General features: G+C 42.5%; 2 protein-coding genes across 2 annotated transcripts; both read left to right on the top strand.

Moving 5' to 3' along the window:
- The first annotated feature begins 4,072 nt into the window (after positions 1–4,072).
- Positions 4,073–7,548, top strand: LOC111226870 (keratin, type I cytoskeletal 13-like). Its single transcript, XM_022752173.1, has 7 exons — positions 4,073–4,603; positions 5,115–5,197; positions 5,621–5,777; positions 5,920–6,081; positions 6,176–6,301; positions 6,381–6,604; positions 7,312–7,548. The coding sequence occupies exons 1-7, from the start codon at positions 4,136–4,138 to the stop codon at positions 7,481–7,483; spliced, it is 1,392 nt and encodes a 463-aa protein (XP_022607894.1). The 5' UTR covers positions 4,073–4,135; the 3' UTR covers positions 7,484–7,548.
- A 5,607-nt stretch (positions 7,549–13,155) lies between these two features.
- LOC111226865 (keratin, type I cytoskeletal 13-like) lies at positions 13,156–17,046 on the top strand. Its single transcript, XM_022752166.1, has 7 exons — positions 13,156–13,592; positions 14,146–14,228; positions 14,580–14,736; positions 15,111–15,272; positions 15,694–15,819; positions 15,907–16,127; positions 16,911–17,046. Exons 1-7 carry the CDS (start codon positions 13,209–13,211, stop codon positions 17,005–17,007), a joined length of 1,230 nt encoding a protein of 409 aa, XP_022607887.1. The 5' UTR covers positions 13,156–13,208; the 3' UTR covers positions 17,008–17,046.
- The last annotated feature ends 4,068 nt before the right edge of the window (positions 17,047–21,114 follow it).

Genomic DNA, 21,114 nt, shown 5'->3' with positions numbered 1-21,114 from the left:
CTTTTCATCACATTCTTCTGCTTCTCATGTGTTGACCTGCATTTCTTTTAAATTTAACTTCCAAAGTGTCAGAGAGACACACCTGTATGTGCCTGCAGGCGACAGCGGCTTATGTAAGCCCCGCCCCCAGAATCAGGTTACCTGTGTTATGTAAGGTTGGAGCTGCAGGCGGAGGATTCAGGTGAAGGCTGACAGGTTGATGAGGCGAGCTGAAGCAGTTTCAGTGGGCCTGAGGCAAGGTGTGTGTGTGTGTGTGTGTGTGTGTGTGTGTGTGTGTGTGTGTGTGCAGCAGATAGCTGCCTGTCACTGTGTGTTCAACCTCTGAAGCTGCTACATACGATGTGACTCTGAATGTTTTTTGAACATGCAGCTCTGCAGGATGGGTTCAGGTCCATGTGTCCATGTGTCCATGTGTCCCGGCCTGGTCTCCGCACAGTGTTGATGCTTCTGCGTCAGGTTTCATCCAGACACAGAGAAAATGTGAATGAATGAATGATTGAATGAATGTTTCCATCCATGTTGTGTGAATATGTGACTCCGTCGCCTAGGAAACATTCTCATACTTCATATTCCGGAGTCCGGTCTGTGGTTCAGGTCAGTGAAAGATGGAGGTTCAGGTTAAATGTGAATAAACAGGTTGAGAACCACTTCAGTATTAAACCAGACCAGGATCTTTCCTGAACCTGAACCAGGATCTGAGAGTGTGAACAGAACCACGAGACACTTTAATGAAGTTGGAGTCGGTACAGGTGGAGATTTAACTGACGGATCAGAGACTGAGCAGGAAAACTGAGACATTCAGTATCAAAGTGTCTGTGACTTGTCAGATAAATTAACAACATTAACAACAAACATGTTTCCTACAAAACATATTTTCTTTAGTTCACGATAGAAACTCACTTCTTCAGAGGAACGTTAAACAGATCAGTGAGCGAGCTCTGTGGTTTCCTGACTCTCCACTAATGACAGCCTTCACTAGCCGACTGTTTAAACTGAGTGAGCACAGTTGATTCTGTTCTACTTTCTGTTCATACCTGCACAAAGTAACGCTGCCTTCCTACGGTGGCCCTGAAGGCTCAATGCATTGCAACTTGAGAACACACAGCACAAGAAAATAAAGGCACACGGTGCTACTTGCAGCGTGTTTCTCTGCATGTGGTTTCTTAAGTTGCAGTGAGTTGAAGATGGAAATGTGAAGTAACACAACACACGAAACGCTGTAAGTAGCACAAACGACAACAGACGCCTGTGCTACTTTCAGTGCGTTTCAGTATTTGATTGTGTTGTGTGTGTTTGCGTGTTTTCTTAAGCTGCAGTGCGTTGAAGATGTAAACGTGTAATAACACAACGCACAAGGTTGATAAAAACACAATGAAATAAAGAAATGTGCTGTAAGTAACACTGTGCTGCTTGCAATGCATTTCTGTATTTGCTTGTGTTTGTCTTAAGCTGCAGTGCTTTGAACATGTAAACGTGTAGTCACACAAGTCACAAAGTTTTTAAAAACACGAAGAAATAAAGAAACAGGCTGCAAGTAGCACACATGACAATGGATGTGCTACTTGCAGAGCATTTCTGCATGTGTTTTCTTAAGTTGCAGTGCGTTGAAGTTGTAAATGTGTAGTAACACAACGCACAAGGTTGATAAAAACACAATGAAATAGACATATTTGCTTGTGTTGTGTGTATTTGCATGTTTTTCTTCAGTTGCAGTACGCTGAAGATGTAAGACGATGTAATGCAGAAGGTCAATAAAAATACAATGAAATAAAGAAACACTGCAAGTAGCACAGACGATGCACAAGAAATAAATGAGGAAACAAAGAAAAATGCTGCACGTAAACCTGCTTGTGTTGTGTGTATTTGCATGTTTTTCTTCAGTTGCAGTACGTTGAAGATGTAGACGTGCAGTAACATAAAGCACAAGGCTGATGAAAACACAATGTGTGTGCACTTGGACCTCGTAGAAAGAGTCACCTGTTATTCTCATGACTGCAGTGTCCGTTAACCTGCGGGAGGTCGTCACAGTTAAAACATTCCCTTCACCTTTGTCTTCTCCAACAATCATTTTTCCTCCTGTCAAAACCAAACAAAAGTTTATACGCCTCTTAAGCAAACATTTACGACATCAAGCTGAAATCAAACGATTGCCTTTAATGAGTTTAAGGGTGTTGTACATACCTGTCGGTTTTCCCCTGCGGCAGCTGCAGATGATGGGAACACGCCTGCAGCACAGAAGCACACAGCTACGCCCACGCTGCACAGAGAGAAAACACTTCACAGGAAAATTATTAAAAATAAATGAGTGAACTTGCTGAGGCAGCTGTCCCAGTTAGTGCCTCTCATTTAATACTGATGTTACATCTGGTGACACTTTTACACTGATGCTTATTTGGAAAGAAACTGCTGGAAATGACACCTGTGCTTTTTAAAGACAGTTAAAGTGTCTTCAGCTACAACTAAAGACTACGATTGCCACCACTCATAAAAAACTGACTCCAAGTCCAGAATGAGATGCTGCAGACCGTGCAGACCCTGCTGTTTGAAGCAGGAGATACAACCGTCACAGACTCATACGCTTCGATAGTTCAGTTCACTGGTTCCCAAAATATGGGTCGGGCCCCTCCAAAGAGTCGCCAGGCAAATCTACAGGGTCATCAGATGATTCATGGGAGAAGAGAGAAGAAAAAACCAAAAGTTCAGATTCGTTGATCTGGATTCAGTTTCTGGACTTTTCACTTTGGATCATTTGTTTTTGAGTTGTTGAAATGAACATGTGATGAGTTTGGACAGGAAATAGAGACAATGAATAGTTGGTTTTATATTTAAGTACGTGTTATATGTTTTAGTATAAAGACACAAGAACCGACTACCTTAAATTGTACTTAAGTACAGTGCTTGAGTAATTACTTAATACTCAGTTGCTTTTCACTCAGAGTGCAAATTATACAATAACAATCAGGGGGTGTGAACTTCAGTACAGTGCATCAGTGAACTGAAGTGTTGCAGTCCTTACAGTATCTTGCTTGTTTAACTAAAACTGTCAAATACATGTAGTTGAGTCAAAGTATAAAGAAGCATAAAACTCCTGCTGAGTGAAAACAAAGATGGTGTCTATTATAGAAGCAAGAAAAAGGTCAAACTAACCCACCACAGACACACAGAGACTATTAACATGAAATAACAAACTCTATAATGATGTAAAGACGTTTCTGTACAACAACTGATCCTCCACCGCCTCACTGCTCATGACTGAGCTCCAGCTCATGACATTTTATACTGGTGATGAAATGACAAGCTAACACTGGAGATGAAAGCGCACGCTATCAGCTAGCTAACAAAGCTAAACTGTAACTTAAGGCTAAAGCTAGAAACTAGCTAAAATTAGCGTTCATCCATAGATTCTTGACAAAGTGTATTAAACAAGTTAGTGGGTCCAAGTCTTAATCAGGGGCTCATAGGTTCATACGCCCCCAGTCCCCCTCAGATCAACGCACTGGACTTAGAAACAGATTAAAATCAGGTTCAGAAACACCGTTACCATCCATCCTTCTCTGTACCTGGACCTGCTGATGATTTTATATGCTTTAAACCCTTCACAGAGTCTTTAAGTCTCTCTGAAGCTCTGTGGCTTTTCTAAATCCTCCACACAAAGAATTTCCAGACTCGGCCTGTAACTGTAACTCGGCCGCCCCCCCGTCTCCGCTCACGGGCAGCGGTTCTCCAGCACTGCGCTCAGAGTGCGGCTGTTTGATTGATTGGACGTGATTCTTCAGGCTGGGAGTTAGAGGTTTCACTTAAATGTCATCCAGGTCTGAACTCGCCCTCTTTAATGTGAAGAGAGAGCTGGCATGGACCAGCAGGTGGTTGTACAGGTGATGGGTGGAGTCCACATTTCTCACACACACCCCCATTAACCTCCATGCTACAAGCCCGAGAGGCTGTTGGTGAGTGAAGAGTCTCCTCCCAGCCTTGGCACCAGTTCTCCATCCTTCCCTCCTCCCCCACCTCCTCCCCCTCCTCCTCCTCACAAACTCATCTAACAGTATAAAACACCAGCGTCTCTCTGAGCTCTCCACTTTCTCCTCCAGCTGAAGCAGAAAGACAGTCTTCTTCACCCTCATCACCAGACATCATGACGTCCATGATGATGCGAAGCTCCAGGTCCATGGGTGGCGGCGCCTACAGGGCCAGCGCCGGCTCCATGCATGGAGGTGCTGGTGGCAGCCATGTCCGTATCTCCTCCGGCGGCTCCTCCATGTCCATGTATGGTAGCGGCGGCGGTGGAGGTGGTGGAGGGTCCTACAGCTTCAGCTACAGCGGTGGAGGTGGTGGCGGCGGCGGGTTTGGCGCTGGCGGCGGCGGGTTTGGCGCTGGCGGTGGCGGCGGCGGCGCCGACAGCATGGACATCTCGGCCAACGAGAAGGCCACCATGCAGAACCTGAACGACCGTCTGGCCACGTACCTGGAGAAGGTCCGCAAGCTGGAGGCGGCCAACGCCGAGCTGGAGCTGAAGATCAGGCAGTTCCTGGAGAGCAAGACCGCCCCCTCCTCCAGAGACTACAGCGCCTTCTACATCACCATCGCAGAGCTGCAGGGAAAGGTAGGCTCACGTTTAGTCACATGACATCATGGTCATGAAGGTGTGGACATACCTGTCAGTGTAAACACAAAATCATTTATACAACTGACTGATGAACTGTTGTCTGTCTGACCGTCTGTCTGTCTGTCTGACCATCTGTCTGTCTGTCTGTCTGTCTGTCTGTCTGTCTGTCTGTCTGACTGTCTGTCTGTTGAGCAGGAAACAGCAGTGTAGAACTGGGCAGACTTTAAAGGGCAGGATGTGAATCACACGTGAAACCACTAAAAACTAGTCGAGTCTAACGATGCAGATCGACTGTCAGCACCTTTAACCTCCACTCTTTAAGTCCAGCTGAAATCAAAGGTTGTTATCTGTCTGCTGCAGGACACCGTACATGTCTGCTCTGTAAATAAGAGCAGGGAGAAATGAATATTTCATATGCTTTAGCCTCATGATGGCGTCCTGGTTATTTCTCCGTCTTCCTACATATCAGTAAAAAATACTGATCATGAAAATCTCTCTCATCCTCCAGATCCAGGACGCTACCAAAGTCAACGGTGGCATCTACCTCGCCATTGACAACGCCAAGCTGGCCGCCGACGACTTCAGGCTCAAGTGAGTGAATTCGTTCATTAGGTGACAGGCTCAGAGCCTCCTCTCCTCTGATTGGCTGAGGCTCAGAGCCTCCTCTCCTCTGATTGGCTCACCGACCTGTTGTTACTCGAGCTCCAGAGAGAAGCCTGAGAGAGGAGATGTGAAACTGAGATTTTTATGCATTATTATTTTTTAAAAGCAAAACTCACACTCGGGACCTTAAGGTCAAAAATGTCCTCAAAAGACTGAAATAAAAATATCACATATTAATATTATTTTCCACTTTCACGGAGTTGGATTTTTAACCAACATCAGTCCTGATCATAACGACCAAATATTCCATCATTTCAGGATTTTATGATCAGTGGCAGCGATCTTCTTCTCATTGTCGACATTCATTGTTATGAAACAGATGTAGAGATGAAGCTCATGTTCGTTGTGCAGGTTCGAGAACGAGCTGGCCATGCGTCAGTCGGTGGAGGCCGACATCGCCGGGCTGAGGAGGGTTCTGGACGAGCTGACTCTGGCCAGGACCGACCTGGAGATGCAGATCGAGGGTCTGAAGGAGGAGCTGATCTTCCTCAAGAAGAACCACGAGGAGGTCAGAGGCCTGTCAGATCCGTTTGAACAGATAGATGAATAAATCCAGTCTGCTGAGACTCTAGGAAGGTCTCAGTGGAACTAGGTTTGTTGTCCTGAATCCTCACCTCCACCGGTGTCTCCTCCTCCTCGTCTCTCTGCAGGAGCTGCTGGCCATGCGAGCTCAGATGAGCGGTCAGGTGAACGTGGAGGTGGACGCCGCTCCTCAGGAGGACCTCAACAAAATCCTGGAGGAGATGAGAGAGTACTACGAGTCCGTCACCGCCAAGAGCCGCAAAGACCTGGAGGCCTGGTTCCAGGCCAAGGTGAGGAAGTGACTGTCCCGTCAGTGGGTCCAGACTCAAATGTCTCAGATGTAGAGGGACGTGTTGTGACCTTGCTGCTGTGTTTTCCCTCCAGTCAGAAACACTAAACAAAGAAGTCGCCGCCAGCACAGAAACCATCCAGACGTCCAAGTCGGAGCTCACAGAGATCAAACGGACGCTGCAGGGCCTGGAGATCGAGCTGCAGTCACAGCTCAGCATGGTGAGCATCACATCTCAGAGCACGTTTCACTTCCTGTTCCTCTGAAACAGGCTGAGCCGTCTCCTCTGTCCCCCTGCAGAAAGCCGGTCTGGAGGGAACCCTGGCTGAGACTCAGAGCCGGTACGCCATGCAGCTGGCCGGTTACCAGAACCAGGTAGCCATGCTGGAGGAGCAGCTGGTGCAGCTGAGGGCCGACCTGGAGAGGCAGGGACAGGAGTACCAGATGCTGCTGGACATCAAGACCAGACTGGAGATGGAGATCGCCGAGTACAGGAGGCTGCTGGACGGAGAGGGCGGCGGCAGGTGAGAGGACGGGACCACACGAGCAAAAACAATATCTTATAATAATATCAATATATATAAACACATTATAAGAGCCATTTCTGCATCACAGGAAACTAGAACTCTCAGGTTTTATTTACCTGTAAATAAAAGTATTGATTATTTTGAAAACCCTGACATTAGACTGACTGACGAACATGCAGGTCTGTTTCGTGTTGAAACAGGAAAATTCATTTGTTAGATCCAAATCAATTATTTTCCACAAACATAATGAAGCAAATAACTAAACTATGTAAAAAAAAAAATCAAACAAAATCCGGCTGCACGAAACATCCAATGAAGATTTATTTATTGATGATTATAATTATTTCCAGAAAAAAACTGAGAATCAATGTCTGAAATATGTGAAGAAATTAATTAAAACACCAATTAAATAATAATAAAAAATGTTTGGATCCATCATATAAAATATTTTTATATCATTATTGATTTTATTTATATTTATTTATTTATTAAATTCATCAACTCCAACTTCTCATACAGTTTTACAAAGATTACAGATTAGATTATTATTATTAGATTATTATTATTATTGTTATTATTATTAGATTATTATTATTATTATTATTATTATTATTATAGATCCTAACCACGGTGACAGAATATCAGTGGGTTACAGCTGATGAACATCTGATTAAAGACCTGACTGTTCTGTTTGTCTCCTGCAGCATCTCCGCCTCCTCCTCCTCCTTCTCCTCCTCCTCCGCCTCCAACTCCAACTCCACCTCCGCCTCCTCCACCTCCACCACCACCACCAAACAGAAAGTCATCACAGTCATAGAGGAGATCGTGGACGGAAAGGTGGTGAGCTCCACAGAGACCGTCAGCTCCAGCGAGTGAGCGCCAACTGCTCTCACTGCACTCTCACAAAAAATAAAAGTCTGCTGAGGTGCTTCAAAATAAAAGCTCATCTGTTGTGTTTTTTTTAAATCCAAGGAGGCTGCAGTTCCTTTAGTGGCCACTAGGTGCTGCACCACAGATGAAAAGTCTGTTTATTTTAAGCATTAAAATCTCCACAGATAATTTCCCTTTATCTGATGAGTCGAGGTTCATTCAGAGTAAGTGAAGATATATTTATATAGAAATAAACATCTTAATCACAGAGAATAAGGATCTGAACACTTCTTCTGCTGAACGTGACACAAACTAACCCGTCGTGGCAGCAGTATGTAATATATGTACATTACATTTTTATTTTATAAGTACATATATGTAAAAATGATATATACAACCTATTAGAAATAGGAACAATTTCATAAACTGACATATATCTAGCCTGTACAAATATATACATTTATGTATGTGTATATGTGATAATAATATATCCTCTTATAGGTGACATATATGGCAACATCACTCTTGATATAGGGACAAATGTCATATATTACATTTCTCTGTGGGCTGTGGTCTGCAAGGTAAAATTGCTGTTTCTGTCATTGTAGTCTGGCAGCATTATGACGACTGTCGCTGGTTAAACAAACTGTAGGAATCTGACTATAATCCAGAGCCTGTCAGCGGCACAAACAGCTGCCCTGATGTTTACACTGCAGCAGCTGTATTCTGTTCTTCTTCAATACTGCATCAATTCCTAAGATCTTTGTCGCTTTCAACAATTTACACCCAAAAACAGAGGACACTAAGACCCAGCTGCCAAAAGCTCCTCTGGACTTTCAATCTGATTTTACACATGAGGGTCACCTGAACGGACCAGGTTTCACCTCTGACCCTGAAACATTCCAAACAATAACTCAACATTCAGTTTAGCGTCCTGCAGCTGGTTCACACACACATAACTTCACTTACAGCCGAAAGCATGAAAACCATGAATATTCATCAAAACAATGTCAGATCCTGGAGGAGCCTGCAGTGTATCTGTTGTTCCTGTGGACCAAGACTCCATCTTTTTACACAAACGTCCTCTAATCCTGAGACTGTACTGTTTTTAAATTGACATAATTCAGTGTTTCTGAAATGAATAATTGAAATGGATTAGCTATAACGTGACCACGGACCATACAGAGTTCAACAAGACACAACTAGAAATTTAATGAAATGTAAATGAAAATGACCAAAATGTGGTGAGAGGAGGAGAGAAGGAAACATATATGCAATAATAATACTTTCCCAAAATGACCTCACTTTCTAAAAATATTCTGATTTTCAACAATAGTTTTTTTTTCATCTGTATAAAGAAGCCCTGAGAAAAAATAGTTTTTTTCTTTCTTCCCGATTCCGTTTTATCCTCATTTTTCAAAAATATCTTCACTTAAAAAAACGTCTAAATTTTTCAAAAATGTTGACTTGTTAAATTTTTTTCAAAAAATTTCTCAACTTAAAAAAAAAATCTCTCACTTCCCAAAAACGGCCTCAGTAGAATATCCTGTTCCCCTTTCTCTGTCCACGTGTAAAACTGGTTTTACAAACTTATAAAAATTCTTCCGGCCATAAAGCTGCAGTCAGTCTTCCACAGGCTTTACATGAACATTAGAGGACAGGTAACCATGGCGACGCCACTGAAGATTTGCCTGTGTTGTGTGTGTGAGACAGCAGCTCGTAAAAACACAAAGACAGAGGCCGAGTGTGCGTGCGTGATTTATTTACTTTCAGACGCCTGACAGGACCACATACCTATCACTGCACACACAAGTTCACCTGTGACTCCTGAACCACAGGTAACATGCCCCTGGCTCTTCCCCCTCCCCCTCCCCCTCCCCCTCCCTCTCTACGCCAAAAACAGTGACAGAAACTGAAAACCAGTCAGACTGAAAAATAGTGACAGCACAAAAAAACTGTCACTGGAAAAAATCTGCAGATTGAAAACGCATCAATATACAAAGAATATCAAAGCTAAATAAGATAATAAGATTGTAGTTTTAATATCTGCCTTTCATTTTTATATGACATATATGCCCCTATATCAAGAGTGATGTTGCCATATGTGACACCTATAAGAGGAAATATTATTATCACATATATACATCCTCTGGATATATGAAGATATAAGTTTATAACATATATGAAATACCTATAGTAAAATTAGTATATGTATATATATATATATTAAAAATATCTGTGAAGAATTTCAGGCTGAGGGATAGATATATATTTATGTGACCTATGTCTAAAATACATACATAAATGTATATATTTGTATATGTTTCATCAGAGTGAGAGTACTACAATGCAATAAATCGGGGGGGGGGGGGTACAGCGCAGACGTGTGCTTCGGTGAATTGAAGTCCTAAAATCTTTACAGTACCACGTTTGTTTAACTTAATGTCTACAGTCTGTAGATGATGACGAATCAAATCCATAACAGCAGCACATGAAGCATGAACCACGTCATCAGGGCCAGCACATCAGACCCACAGACAACAACTGACCGTGTCAGCAGGTGAATCTGAAGGGTCATCACAATTCATCAGAAAGGAAAGAAGAAGAAACAAACGACTGTTTTCAGTTCTCATTCTATAATCTTTGACTTATGGTGAGATATTTGATAATTTCAACATTTATGGAAATGAAACCACGTGAGAAGTTTAGAGGGAAACATCACTATTTGTTGGACTGTGAACCACTCAGACGTCTGACGTGTGACCACCAGTCAAACACTGCTTTTTGTAAGATGTAAGGAGCCAAAGAAGTTGAAATGTATTTAATTACTTTCCACCACTGCTGATACAATTACTGAGCTTTCATCACATGTGTATTTTAATATTCTTCAATCACCAAACCAGATAAAACTCCTGAATTCCTGAGTGAAAACAAAGAGGCTGTTTCTTCAAAACCTAAAAGCAAAAAGGTAAAAGACTAAATAAACCACCACAGACACACAACAGACTATTAACATGATTAATAAACTCTATATTGATGTTAAAACTTATCTCTAAAACAACTAATCCCTCACCGTCCCACTGCTCCTGACTGAGCACCAGTGTTTGCTAACATTAGATGTTGGTAATGAAATGACCAGCTAACACTGGGACTGAATGGGCGCTCTCAGCTAGCTAACATTAGTTAGCTAACCTGTAACTCGAGGCTAAAGTTAGAAACAACATGGCGCCAGCGTTCACCTGTAGATACTTCACACAATCTGACTCAGAAACTGTGTGTAAGACAGTGAAGTGTATTAAACCAACCGGACAGTTTGATACTGACACTTACATTTACCGTCACTTGATATAGACGCAGCGCGAGCCACTGACGCGAGTACGGAACGTTAAACAAGACGACGCAGGAAATAGGTACGGTCCACTTTGGGGGTTCTGAAATCGTATCACCAGAGATTCTTTCAAGCATGAATGTGGGAAATATATTTAAAGTTAAAATTACAGGTAAGAAAAATATATAGATGTGCAAACCCCTCTGTTGTTTTTACCCTGGGGGGGGGGGGGGGGGGGGGGGGGGGGCGGCGGGGGGGGGGGGGGGGGGGGGCGCTGGGGGGGGAGGGGGGCCGGGGGGGGGGGGGGGGTCCATGTCTAAATCGGTGGTGGTCAAACCCCCCCAAACCCTGGGATTCATGTATAATCTTTACATATATGTACATATAAAATAAAACCTTATATTTCATAAATGGAAATTCAGTATATGTATGTGGGCTGATTATTCCTGTATGTGTTGGCTGGTGGCTAAAGGTGAGCGGCTAAAGGTGAGCGGGCCCCAATGTCTGCATCATTACTGTCTTTCAAACTCTTCTTTTATCAGAAAGCTTTTATGAGTGTACGTGTTTTTTTCCCCATGATACAGACAATTTATATTTTCATGTAATTTTTTTTTGAATTTATAGTTTTATTTATTTTGCACAATTTTCAAACCACATAAAATGATAAAGAAAATAAACAGCGTACAGAGCAGGGAGCAGCATTTAAAGCCTTCACATAAGTAATGTTTAAATATCACAAAATTATTTAAAAAAAAATACAAAATGAACATACAAGAAAGTAACCTGCCCACATAAAAATGATGACAAACTAATAGAATCAAAATGTATATGATAAAATGAATAGCAATAATAACTATAAGATATTCCTTTATTAGTCCCACATTGGGGACTGTGTATATTTAGTATTTAATTGGACATATTATATTTTATTTTATTTTATTTTATTCTATTATAGTATTTATCTTCTTTAAGTATTTGGTTCTTGTTTTTCTTTTTTTGTACCGTCCACTTTGCTGCTGTGACGTGGGAAATCTCCCCACTGTGGGACTAATAAAGCAATAATATCAAAATAAGAGAAGAAAATGTGACAATGTGATGTGTGTGCAACATAAGCAAAACAGATAAGACATTAATGCATGGGGAAAAAAGTTCCACAAGAGCAGTTAAATGGTCTTAACTTACCTCTGCTTTATGATGTTTGTTTTTCTTTTGTTTTTAATTCACCTTTTTCTTTCTGTAAAGTTCTTTGTCACTTTGTTAAAACCCTCTGGAGTCAGAGTTGATCTTTTGCAGTTTCTCATTTTGTTCTGCACAAACTCTGGCCCTCCTGTAGAGTGTAAAGCTGTCAGAGAAATAACACCGGAGGCTGTAAAATCTTCAGTTCTAATCATGAGAATATGATTGCAGTTTAAGCTTGTAAAAAATATAATTTCATGTTTATACAAACAAAAACAGCTGAAAATAGAAGAAATAAAGCTCTAAAGTTACAGTCTGTTTAGGCCTGCACGGAAAGGGATTTTCTTCTGTACATTTTACATTAGAAATTTAACTGAAAATATTAATAATGTTATAAATTCACTATTTTAAAACTTTCATTTAATAAATAACAAGAGCCCGGGGTGGAGAATTAGCAGCAGCTATAAACTTTTACAGCTATAAAGTTTCGTGCTTTATTAAGAAACTATGTTAAATTGAATTTTCCCTATCAAATAAATAAATAAAGAATATAAGTAAAAATAAAATAAATACTTCTGGATCTGAATTTCAACACTTTTTCCCTCTAAACTTGACATAGACGTCTTGTCGCTGTGATCCAGCTGCAGGGTGAAGAGCCCGAATGAGGAGCTGCTACAAAGCCTTTCATTGTTTGCACAACAGGAGAGAGAGGGGAGTCTGTATGTAGACCTGCAACACACACACACACACACGCACACGCACACGCACACACACACACACACACACACACACACACACACACACACACACACACACTCAGAAACAACAGGCAGGTCGGGACATGCAGAGAGGAATCCAGAGGAGGGTCGAGGGTTTGAAATGTGTAAATATCTGGAGATTAGATTCCTCAGGTTTACAGAGGAACAGATACACCTGAACAAACGACATCACTGACTCACCTGAGAGACATTCAGATACAGATAATAGAGCAAACACTGATCCTCTGGATGTCACATCATTGTGCAACAGGCCTCCACTTCAAATTCCTGCTGTGTTTCGACTGTTTGTCATCCTCCTGCCACCTCAGCTTGTGGCCCCTACCCTGAGGCATGTGGGGGGGGGCGGACCCTGAGCCCCTCCCTCACTTTCAGGAGCCATAAAAGGAGCCGAGTCGAATCTCTGCTGCATTCCCTCCTCTCCATCCAGAGCAAGCAAACCTCCTCCACCATGGCCTCCTACTCTCGCTCCACCTTCTCCAGCGGAAACCGGTTCGGGTCCATGAGGGCCCCCAGCGTGTACGGTGGCGCCGGAGGCTCCGGGGTCCGCATCTCCAGCATGAGCGCTCCCAGAAGCTTCTCCTCCGCCGCCACCGGTGCCGCTGCAGGAGGTGGCTTCAACCTGGCCGACGCCATCGACATCTCCGACAACAAGAAGATGGCCATGCAGAACCTGAACGACCGGCTGGCCTCCTACCTGGAGAAGGTGCGCAACCTGGAGAAGGCCAATGCCGAGCTGGAGCTGAAGATCAGACAGTTCCTGGAGAACAAGACCAAACCTGAGGGCCACGACTGCACTGCATTCAAGGTGGTCATCAGCGACCTGCAGGACCAGGTGAGACCAGGTTCTGATTCTGCTCATTTTCATGTAGGGTAAGGATTGGCAAGGATTGACACATGAGATCATGAGCCACCTGAAACTGAAGATGCTCCGATTGTCTGAAAGCTTTTCGTGAAACGCCCCATGGCAGGTGCACAGTGTGATTTGTTGTTAGGTGCAGAATGAATACAGGTGAATACAGGTGCAGCCACACCCCTACACCACCTACAGCTGCAGCACCCGGCCTCCAGCTCTGGTTTTACATGATTTGCACATAAGAACAGAAACCACTAAAGCACTGAAGGGAAATTTGACTTTCATTTGTTTAGTCTAATCTCTTTTAAATCAATCTTGTAGCCTCCTCACAAACCTGGTTGCGTTCACCTTCTTTACACTCATGAGAAACAGGAAGTCAAGACAAATTCCAAAATAAATGTTACTTTTTATTTTTCGCATCATTTAAGACAAAGCTGCAGCCACTCCCTGGTGTCTGTTTGTCTTTGAGTCTCAGCACAAGCTGATCAAATGAAGCTGATCCAGTCTAACTCTGTCCTCCGTCTGTTTTCAGATCTTAGACGCCACCCGCACAAACGGGTCTCTGTACCTGGCCATCGATAACGCCAAATTGGCTGCTGATGACTTCAGGGTCAAGTGAGTAAAAACACTGCACATCCAGCTCAGCTCAGGTTTCAGATGTTACGTCATACAGCTGCAGCATGACGCCATGTTGGAATTCATGTTATTTACTGAGCTGCTTTTTGTGCCACGCCCCAACATCTACTGGTGCAGCCACAAATCGTTATCTTGAAGGAAGAGTTTGACTTACTGAGTTCAGATGTTCAGATTGATACCACTTTCATGTCTGTGCAGTAAAAATGAAGCCTCATCCAGTGGCTGGTTAGCTGAGCTTAGCATAAATACTGCAAACAGGGGGAATAGCCAGCGTGGCTTTATGAAGCAGCTGATGTGACTGATGCCCCCACCACTGCTGCTGCTGCACAGGTTTGAGAACGAGCTGGCCATGCGTCAGGGTGTCGAGGGTGACATCGCCGGGCTGAAGAGGGTCCTGGACGAGCTGACTCTAGGAAGATCCGACCTGGAGATGCAGATCGAGGCTCTGAGGGAGGAACTCATCCAGCTCAAGAAGAACCATGAGGAGGTGAGCACGAAACTGCAAACTACCTGTGATTCAAATTAGCTCAGTTCATTATGAAGCATTAAAAATTTCAACCAGTGACGTCTGGAGGATGCAGCTACTTCTTGATTAAAGAAGCCGCAGAAAATTTTGTTATAAAGGATTTTTTTTTATGGTTTTACAAAGTAGAAGAAAATCTTAAGTGACTTTCAAAAGTCCAAAGTCATGTTTTGAAACTGCAGATTTAGATTTGGACAAATGATTTAATTTAAATTAATATTTAAAAAAAAAAAAAGCAAAACAAGCTGCAGAAAATTGGAATCACATCCAAATAAACGATTTAAAAAATGTTTTTTCATTGATTACCTTTTCATTGATCTGGATGTGTTGTCCTGCAGGACCTGCTGGCTCTGAGGGCTCAGATGAGCGGTCAGGTGAACGTGGAGGTGGACGCCGCTCCTCAACAGGATCTGTCCGCCATCATGGGCGGAATCAGAGAACACTACGAGAACGTCGCTACCAAGAACCGCAGAGACCTGGACACCTGGTTCCAGGCAAAGGTGAGCTTCATAAAGTCTCCTGAATCTGTCTGTGCAAAGCATTTTGGGATCCTCATATCAATGCAACACAATTGTTTCAGTGCTTCAAAGTGTTTTCCACAATAAAAGTCCTACTACAGGCCTCATTTTCTCCTTTTGTGTCAAAAATAGGCCTTTTAATGTTGGGTACTTTTTTTCTGGTTTGTGCACAAAGTTGGGGGTCTGATGTCAGGTTAAATCTCTATTGGTCAAACTGAAAACAAAGTGAGTATCTGAAAAGTTAAAGAGCAGAATCAACTCAACAAGAGAGTGAGACATAAAAACACAGGTGTGAAATAAAAATGACGAACAATAGAGTATCGTCTGCATAGAGGCGGATTTAAAACAGACACTAACCTCCTCAGACTAACATTTTTTCTTTGTTTCTTTGTTGTTTTTATAGTCTGAGGAGATCAATAAGGAGGTTGCCGTGAGCACAGAGTCTCTCCAGTCATCACGCTCTGAGGTCACAGAGGTCAAACGCTCGCTGCAGGGTCTGGAGATCGAGCTCCAGGCACAGCTCAGCATGGTGGGTTTCTACCGTTTCTGGGTCCTTTTTTCAATTTCAGCCAACAGAGTCTGTGAATCTTCTGACACGGTTTCTTCTCCCTGTTAGAAAGCGTCTTTGGAGGGATCCCTCGCCGACACCCAGGGCAGGTATGCTGCCATGCTAGCGGGTTACCAGAAGCAGGTGTCCTCTCTGGAAGACCAGCTGGCTCAGCTGAGAGCTGACCTGGAGCGCCAGGGACACGAGTACCAAATGCTGCTGGACACTAAGACCAGGCTGGAGATGGAGATCACTGAGTACAGGAGGCTGCTGGATGGAGAGCTGTCGAGGTGAGTCCACCAGTCCATACTGGGATGATACTGGGATATATCAAACATGTGATATCAGCTACAGAAAAACAACTTAACATTAACAGTAATATATAACACTCAGAGGTTCATAGTTATTCTCCTCTAGTGACTCGTTTTTTATGAAGATGTCCAATCATTATTATGAAAGTTCATTTTTGCCCAAAAAGAAGAAAAATTGATAAAAATGATAGTGTGACAAAAATAAAAATGCATATAGTTTGTAACACTTAGAGATACTAAATTACAATTCTGTTCAAAATTATATGATAGTAAGAAAATAAAAAATTAGGAAGAAATTATGAAACAGTTTAAAGAAGTCAAAATGATCAAAATTGTTATAGAAAATAAAAAAGCTGATTCATGGTCTCATAATTTTCATCATTTATCATTTTCAACTTTTCAACAATTGAACTTCCATACTTCCACAACTTTTACTAATAAAAATAATATTAAAACCTTTTAAATAGAACTTTAAACAACAGACAAGAACAATGGACACAACATTATGAAAGACACATTTTAGCCACTTAAGTCCCTCGTGATCTTTGGAAACTGGTAGAAAACCAGTGAAACCAGAGAGAAAAATAATCAGTGAAAGTCAAATTTAACAGACAGTAAATGTTATTTTTGAGGATTAAAATTCAGTAATAAAGGCTTAATATGAAGATAGTGAATGAAAAAGTATTAAAATAATTAAATGTAATGTGTGTGTGTGTGTGTGTGTGTGTGTGTGTGTGTGTGTGTGTGTGTGTGTTCCTGCAGCCCGGCCTCCTCCACTTTGACTCGTAAAGTGCTGATTGTCACCAAAGAGGTGGTGGACGGTGAAGAGGTCAGCTCCAAGACTGAGGAGACTCAGTGAGACGACACACTTGTCACCATGCTGCCGACCGTTCTCAGAGACACTAATAAAACTCTTCTGATGAACTGACACGTGTGTGTGTTCTCTTTCTTACTGTTATTATATCATTTATATTATATATGTTAATACTGTCAATATGTCAAATATGACACTGACGTCATCTCTATATTGTATAATCGAGATAATGAGATATCAGGAGAAAGTAATTTTGACTGAACCTCATCCACTAAGTCGCAGTAATACTCCTTAGCAACACTCCCTAGTAACACTCCTTAGTAACTCGTTAGCTGATGAGGCCTGATCTGAAAATTATCTTGGATGAAAAGACTCAGCGAAGGAAACTTTTAAAATACTAAAAATCATAAACAGAGTTTTGTGTCGAGGCCGCAACGTGAAGAACACACACAATCAGTCCTGAGAACAACTGAACTTCATCCAGTGTCCTGCAATTACACCTGTGGCTGCAGGGGGCGCTGCTGTTCAGCAGACGTTACAGCAGAGTCACAGTAACAACACAACTGTAACAAAACACACACACACGGTAACAACACACACACACACTGTAACAACACAACTGTAACAACACACACACACAACTGTAACAACACACACACACACACTGTAACAACACACACACACACTGTAACAACACACACTGTAACAACACACACACACAACTGTAACAACACACACACACACACTGTAACAACACACACACACACTGTAACAACACAACTGTAACAACACACACACACAACTGTAACAACACACACACACACACTGTAACAACACACACACACACTGTAACAACACACACTGTAACAACACACACACACACTGTAACAACACACACTGTAACAACACACACACACTCTGTAACAACAGCTGTTCTGGCTCCGCGGTGTTGGAGGCCTCTGCCGGTTCTGCAGCGGCGCCCATCTCTGCCGGTTTGGTGGCAGTGTTGCTCTTCTGGCCTTGCTCGCCTGCCTCCAGGAAAGTAGACCAACCCTTCAGTCGCTCCTCTCGCTCCCAGGGCAGGGTTTGGTCATCACATCTCCCAATTCATTCTCTATGGGAATTTTTCGCCTTTTATCAGCATTTACGTCGCCATGGTTACTCAATCGCTAAGAAAAGTGACAGCACACCATTCCTGATCGAGCAGCACGTACCGATATATTGCTTTCTCAAGCGATGCCCATCCATCCACTGCACCACAGCACATGATGTGAGCTGCAAGAATAAAAGGAGGCACACATTACACATGAATCCTCACATACAGTAACAGCATTGTGTCCAATGGAAACTATTTACAACATTTTACCAGGGAAACAGTCAGTGTCCAGTCTTTGCACTGCACCATCCTGAATGCAGTTTAAGAATATCATTAAAAGAAAAGAAAAGAGTAAATAACAGTGATTCAGTTACCGTCTGTCATCTTTGAATATATAGACTTCTTCAGCCGTAGCCGCTGTCCACGACCTCTCAGCAGCAAACAGCAGAGACACGGTCCGACAGCAGCTGCTGAACATATGGAGCAATAAGAAGCTAAAGAGACAGATTTCCCTCAGCAGCTGGTGGAGACCAAACACAGAGCTAAAAGAGAGGGAACACTGACTGAGATCATCATGAGACATCAGCTGACACAAACACCACTCCAACTGCACAATGTGCAAATAATAAAAATTTATAAAATTAATGTCAATTAAAAGTTAGAAATGAAGATAGAAAACGTTTTCCCTCCACTCCTCCCACAGTCTGTCCACCAAACAGTCACAGTGTGACAACCTGCAATGTGAGTGAGGTCAGTGTCAATCTTCTGGGTCTGGACACACTTGCTGGCAGATGTATGACGTTGGCACCGGAGGTTGTTTCCTCCAGGCAGGCGGCCCCGCTCTGCCACAGCAGCTTCAGTCACCTTCCTTTCCTGTAGGCTCTGGTCCTGGGTTCAGGTAGTACTGCTGCTCCTCTCCGGGACACTGAAGTTAAAGGTCTGTCCTTGTCGCCACCTGGACCAAGGACAGACCTTTGCTGTAGGGAGAGTCTGGTTTAGGATTTTATTTTAGGATTTCATCTTTCATTAAAAAGATAAATCACAGAACAGATTCCAACACACCAACAGCTTCATGACAAACCTCTCACCACTGGAATCTCATTCAAATGCAAAGAGCTGGATGTTGGTCTGAGCCATCAACCTGGGCGCGGCCAGCACTGCCTCTCTGATGGCCACATGATCCCTGGAGACTGAATGACCAGCGAGTCCTCACGGTCCGCTCTGGACCACGTGGCCACCGGGTGAAGCCCGCAGAGCTGGTTGCAAACGGCCTCCACCAGGCGGCTAACACTGGCCCAGTTTGCAGGGCCGAGGTTCAGTCCAAGAAGACAGCTGAAAGATCATCAGAGAGCAGTGTGGTGTTAATATAGATCTGATATTCATTAGAGGAAACAGTGATATCTGAAGTGACTCTACCTCTGTCTGTCCGAGACACACACTGAGCAAGAGAGAGAGAGAAGCCAGAGCTAGCTGCTAAGCTAAAGTAACAATCAGTTCTAACAGCACATGTACAAATGCTGAATCAGTGAAGTTCGCTATAAGCAGCAGAGAGCTGTGGGTGCTGGAGCAAGAACTGGTCAGTTTAAATGTACAGCAGGTAGTTAGTCACTGTAATGAAAGAAAACAACAACATTAACTGTGTTCAGATAGAGCAGCAATAAACTCTACCGGAAACAGAAACTCCAGAGACCTGGCGATGAGACGCTACAGTGAGTCAGCACGTAAACGGTCACTCACTGCTGTTAATGAAAGGTGATGTACTCTGAGTAAACTGTTACTACTGCTTGCATTTTTTTAAAAGGGGAAGAGGAGGGTAAAACATCTTATATGGGGATGATGATGTGAGTTTATTACAGAGCGGAGACGGAGAGTTGACGTGAGGAGATGATTGTTGTGATAGCTTGAGTGTGTGAGTGTGCTCTGTGAGATTTTATATATATTCTCGAATAGAGCGGTGAGCATGGCGGGCACTACGCTATATTCAGATTCGATATGAGGTATTATAAGCTTCTGAGCACTAGTATATTTATTATATCTGCCTAGCGTTGGCTGCGTGGTCACGGTTCTCGGGTAAAGCACCATTGAACCTTTGGGTGGTGTGTTTACGATTATGACTTAGTTAATACAACTGTTGTATTGGGATTTCTGACATAAAAGATAGTGTAATGTTTGTCCACATATGTTGTCAGAACTATATGGAGAATACTGTGGAAAACAAGATAAAACTGAAGCTAAAAAACAACAGACCACCCCCCTCAGCTCCACAGCCCCCCCTCTTTCAGAGGTGACATCATCACCTCCTCATTATAGGAACCTTAACAGGCAAGATAGACCAATGGAGAAATGCCAGTTTCAGTTGTTCAGATCATCCCGGGGCTCTGAAGAACTATTTGTGAATAATTGGTTGATATTGTAAATTTACATCTGAATATATTAAATAAAAGTGTTATAAAGTCAATAGTGGTGTGTATGTTATTTGTAATTAAGTTTCCAACCCCACTTTAGTTGAAAGACTACATACAGAGACTTAACAGTTTCATTTGTATTTCTTCAGTTTATTATATTTTATGAGAAATGTAATAAAATTGATCTGAATCTGAATCAGTAAATATTGTATTTAGATTGAGCTTCTACAGGTTTTAACATTACTTTACACTTAAAGATTCAATGTTGACACAAATACTGCAAGTTGAAGTTTGAGATGATTTTAATGTTTAACACAGTATTTTTTACTTTGTCTTCAAAACAAAAGGTTTACTTTACAACATTAAGCTTGTGTTAATATTTAATTGATTGACACTTTTCACTTACAGGAAAAATCTGTAAAATAACAGTTTTCCTCTGTAGAAATATTAATGAAACTTTCTGTAAATTTAATGTTTTTACACTTTATTTGAATTAGGATGTTTTACTTTAATTATACGGTTTTGTTTGGCAGCTGCTGCTGACAGACATTTGACTGTCTTTTACGATTTTTTTTAGAGAGGAGCTTTCTCTCTCATTCTCTCTCTCTCTCTCTCTCTCTCTGTCTCTCTCTCTCTTTCGCTCTCTCTTTC

This window comes from Seriola dumerili, unplaced genomic scaffold (assembly GCF_002260705.1).
Source record: "Seriola dumerili isolate Sdu_G_001 unplaced genomic scaffold, Sdu_1.0 BDQW01000166.1, whole genome shotgun sequence".
Classification (NCBI taxonomy): Eukaryota; Metazoa; Chordata; class Actinopteri; order Carangiformes; family Carangidae; genus Seriola; species Seriola dumerili.
Note: the sequence above shows the minus strand (reverse complement) of the source record. Positions and strands in the feature narration are given on the sequence as shown.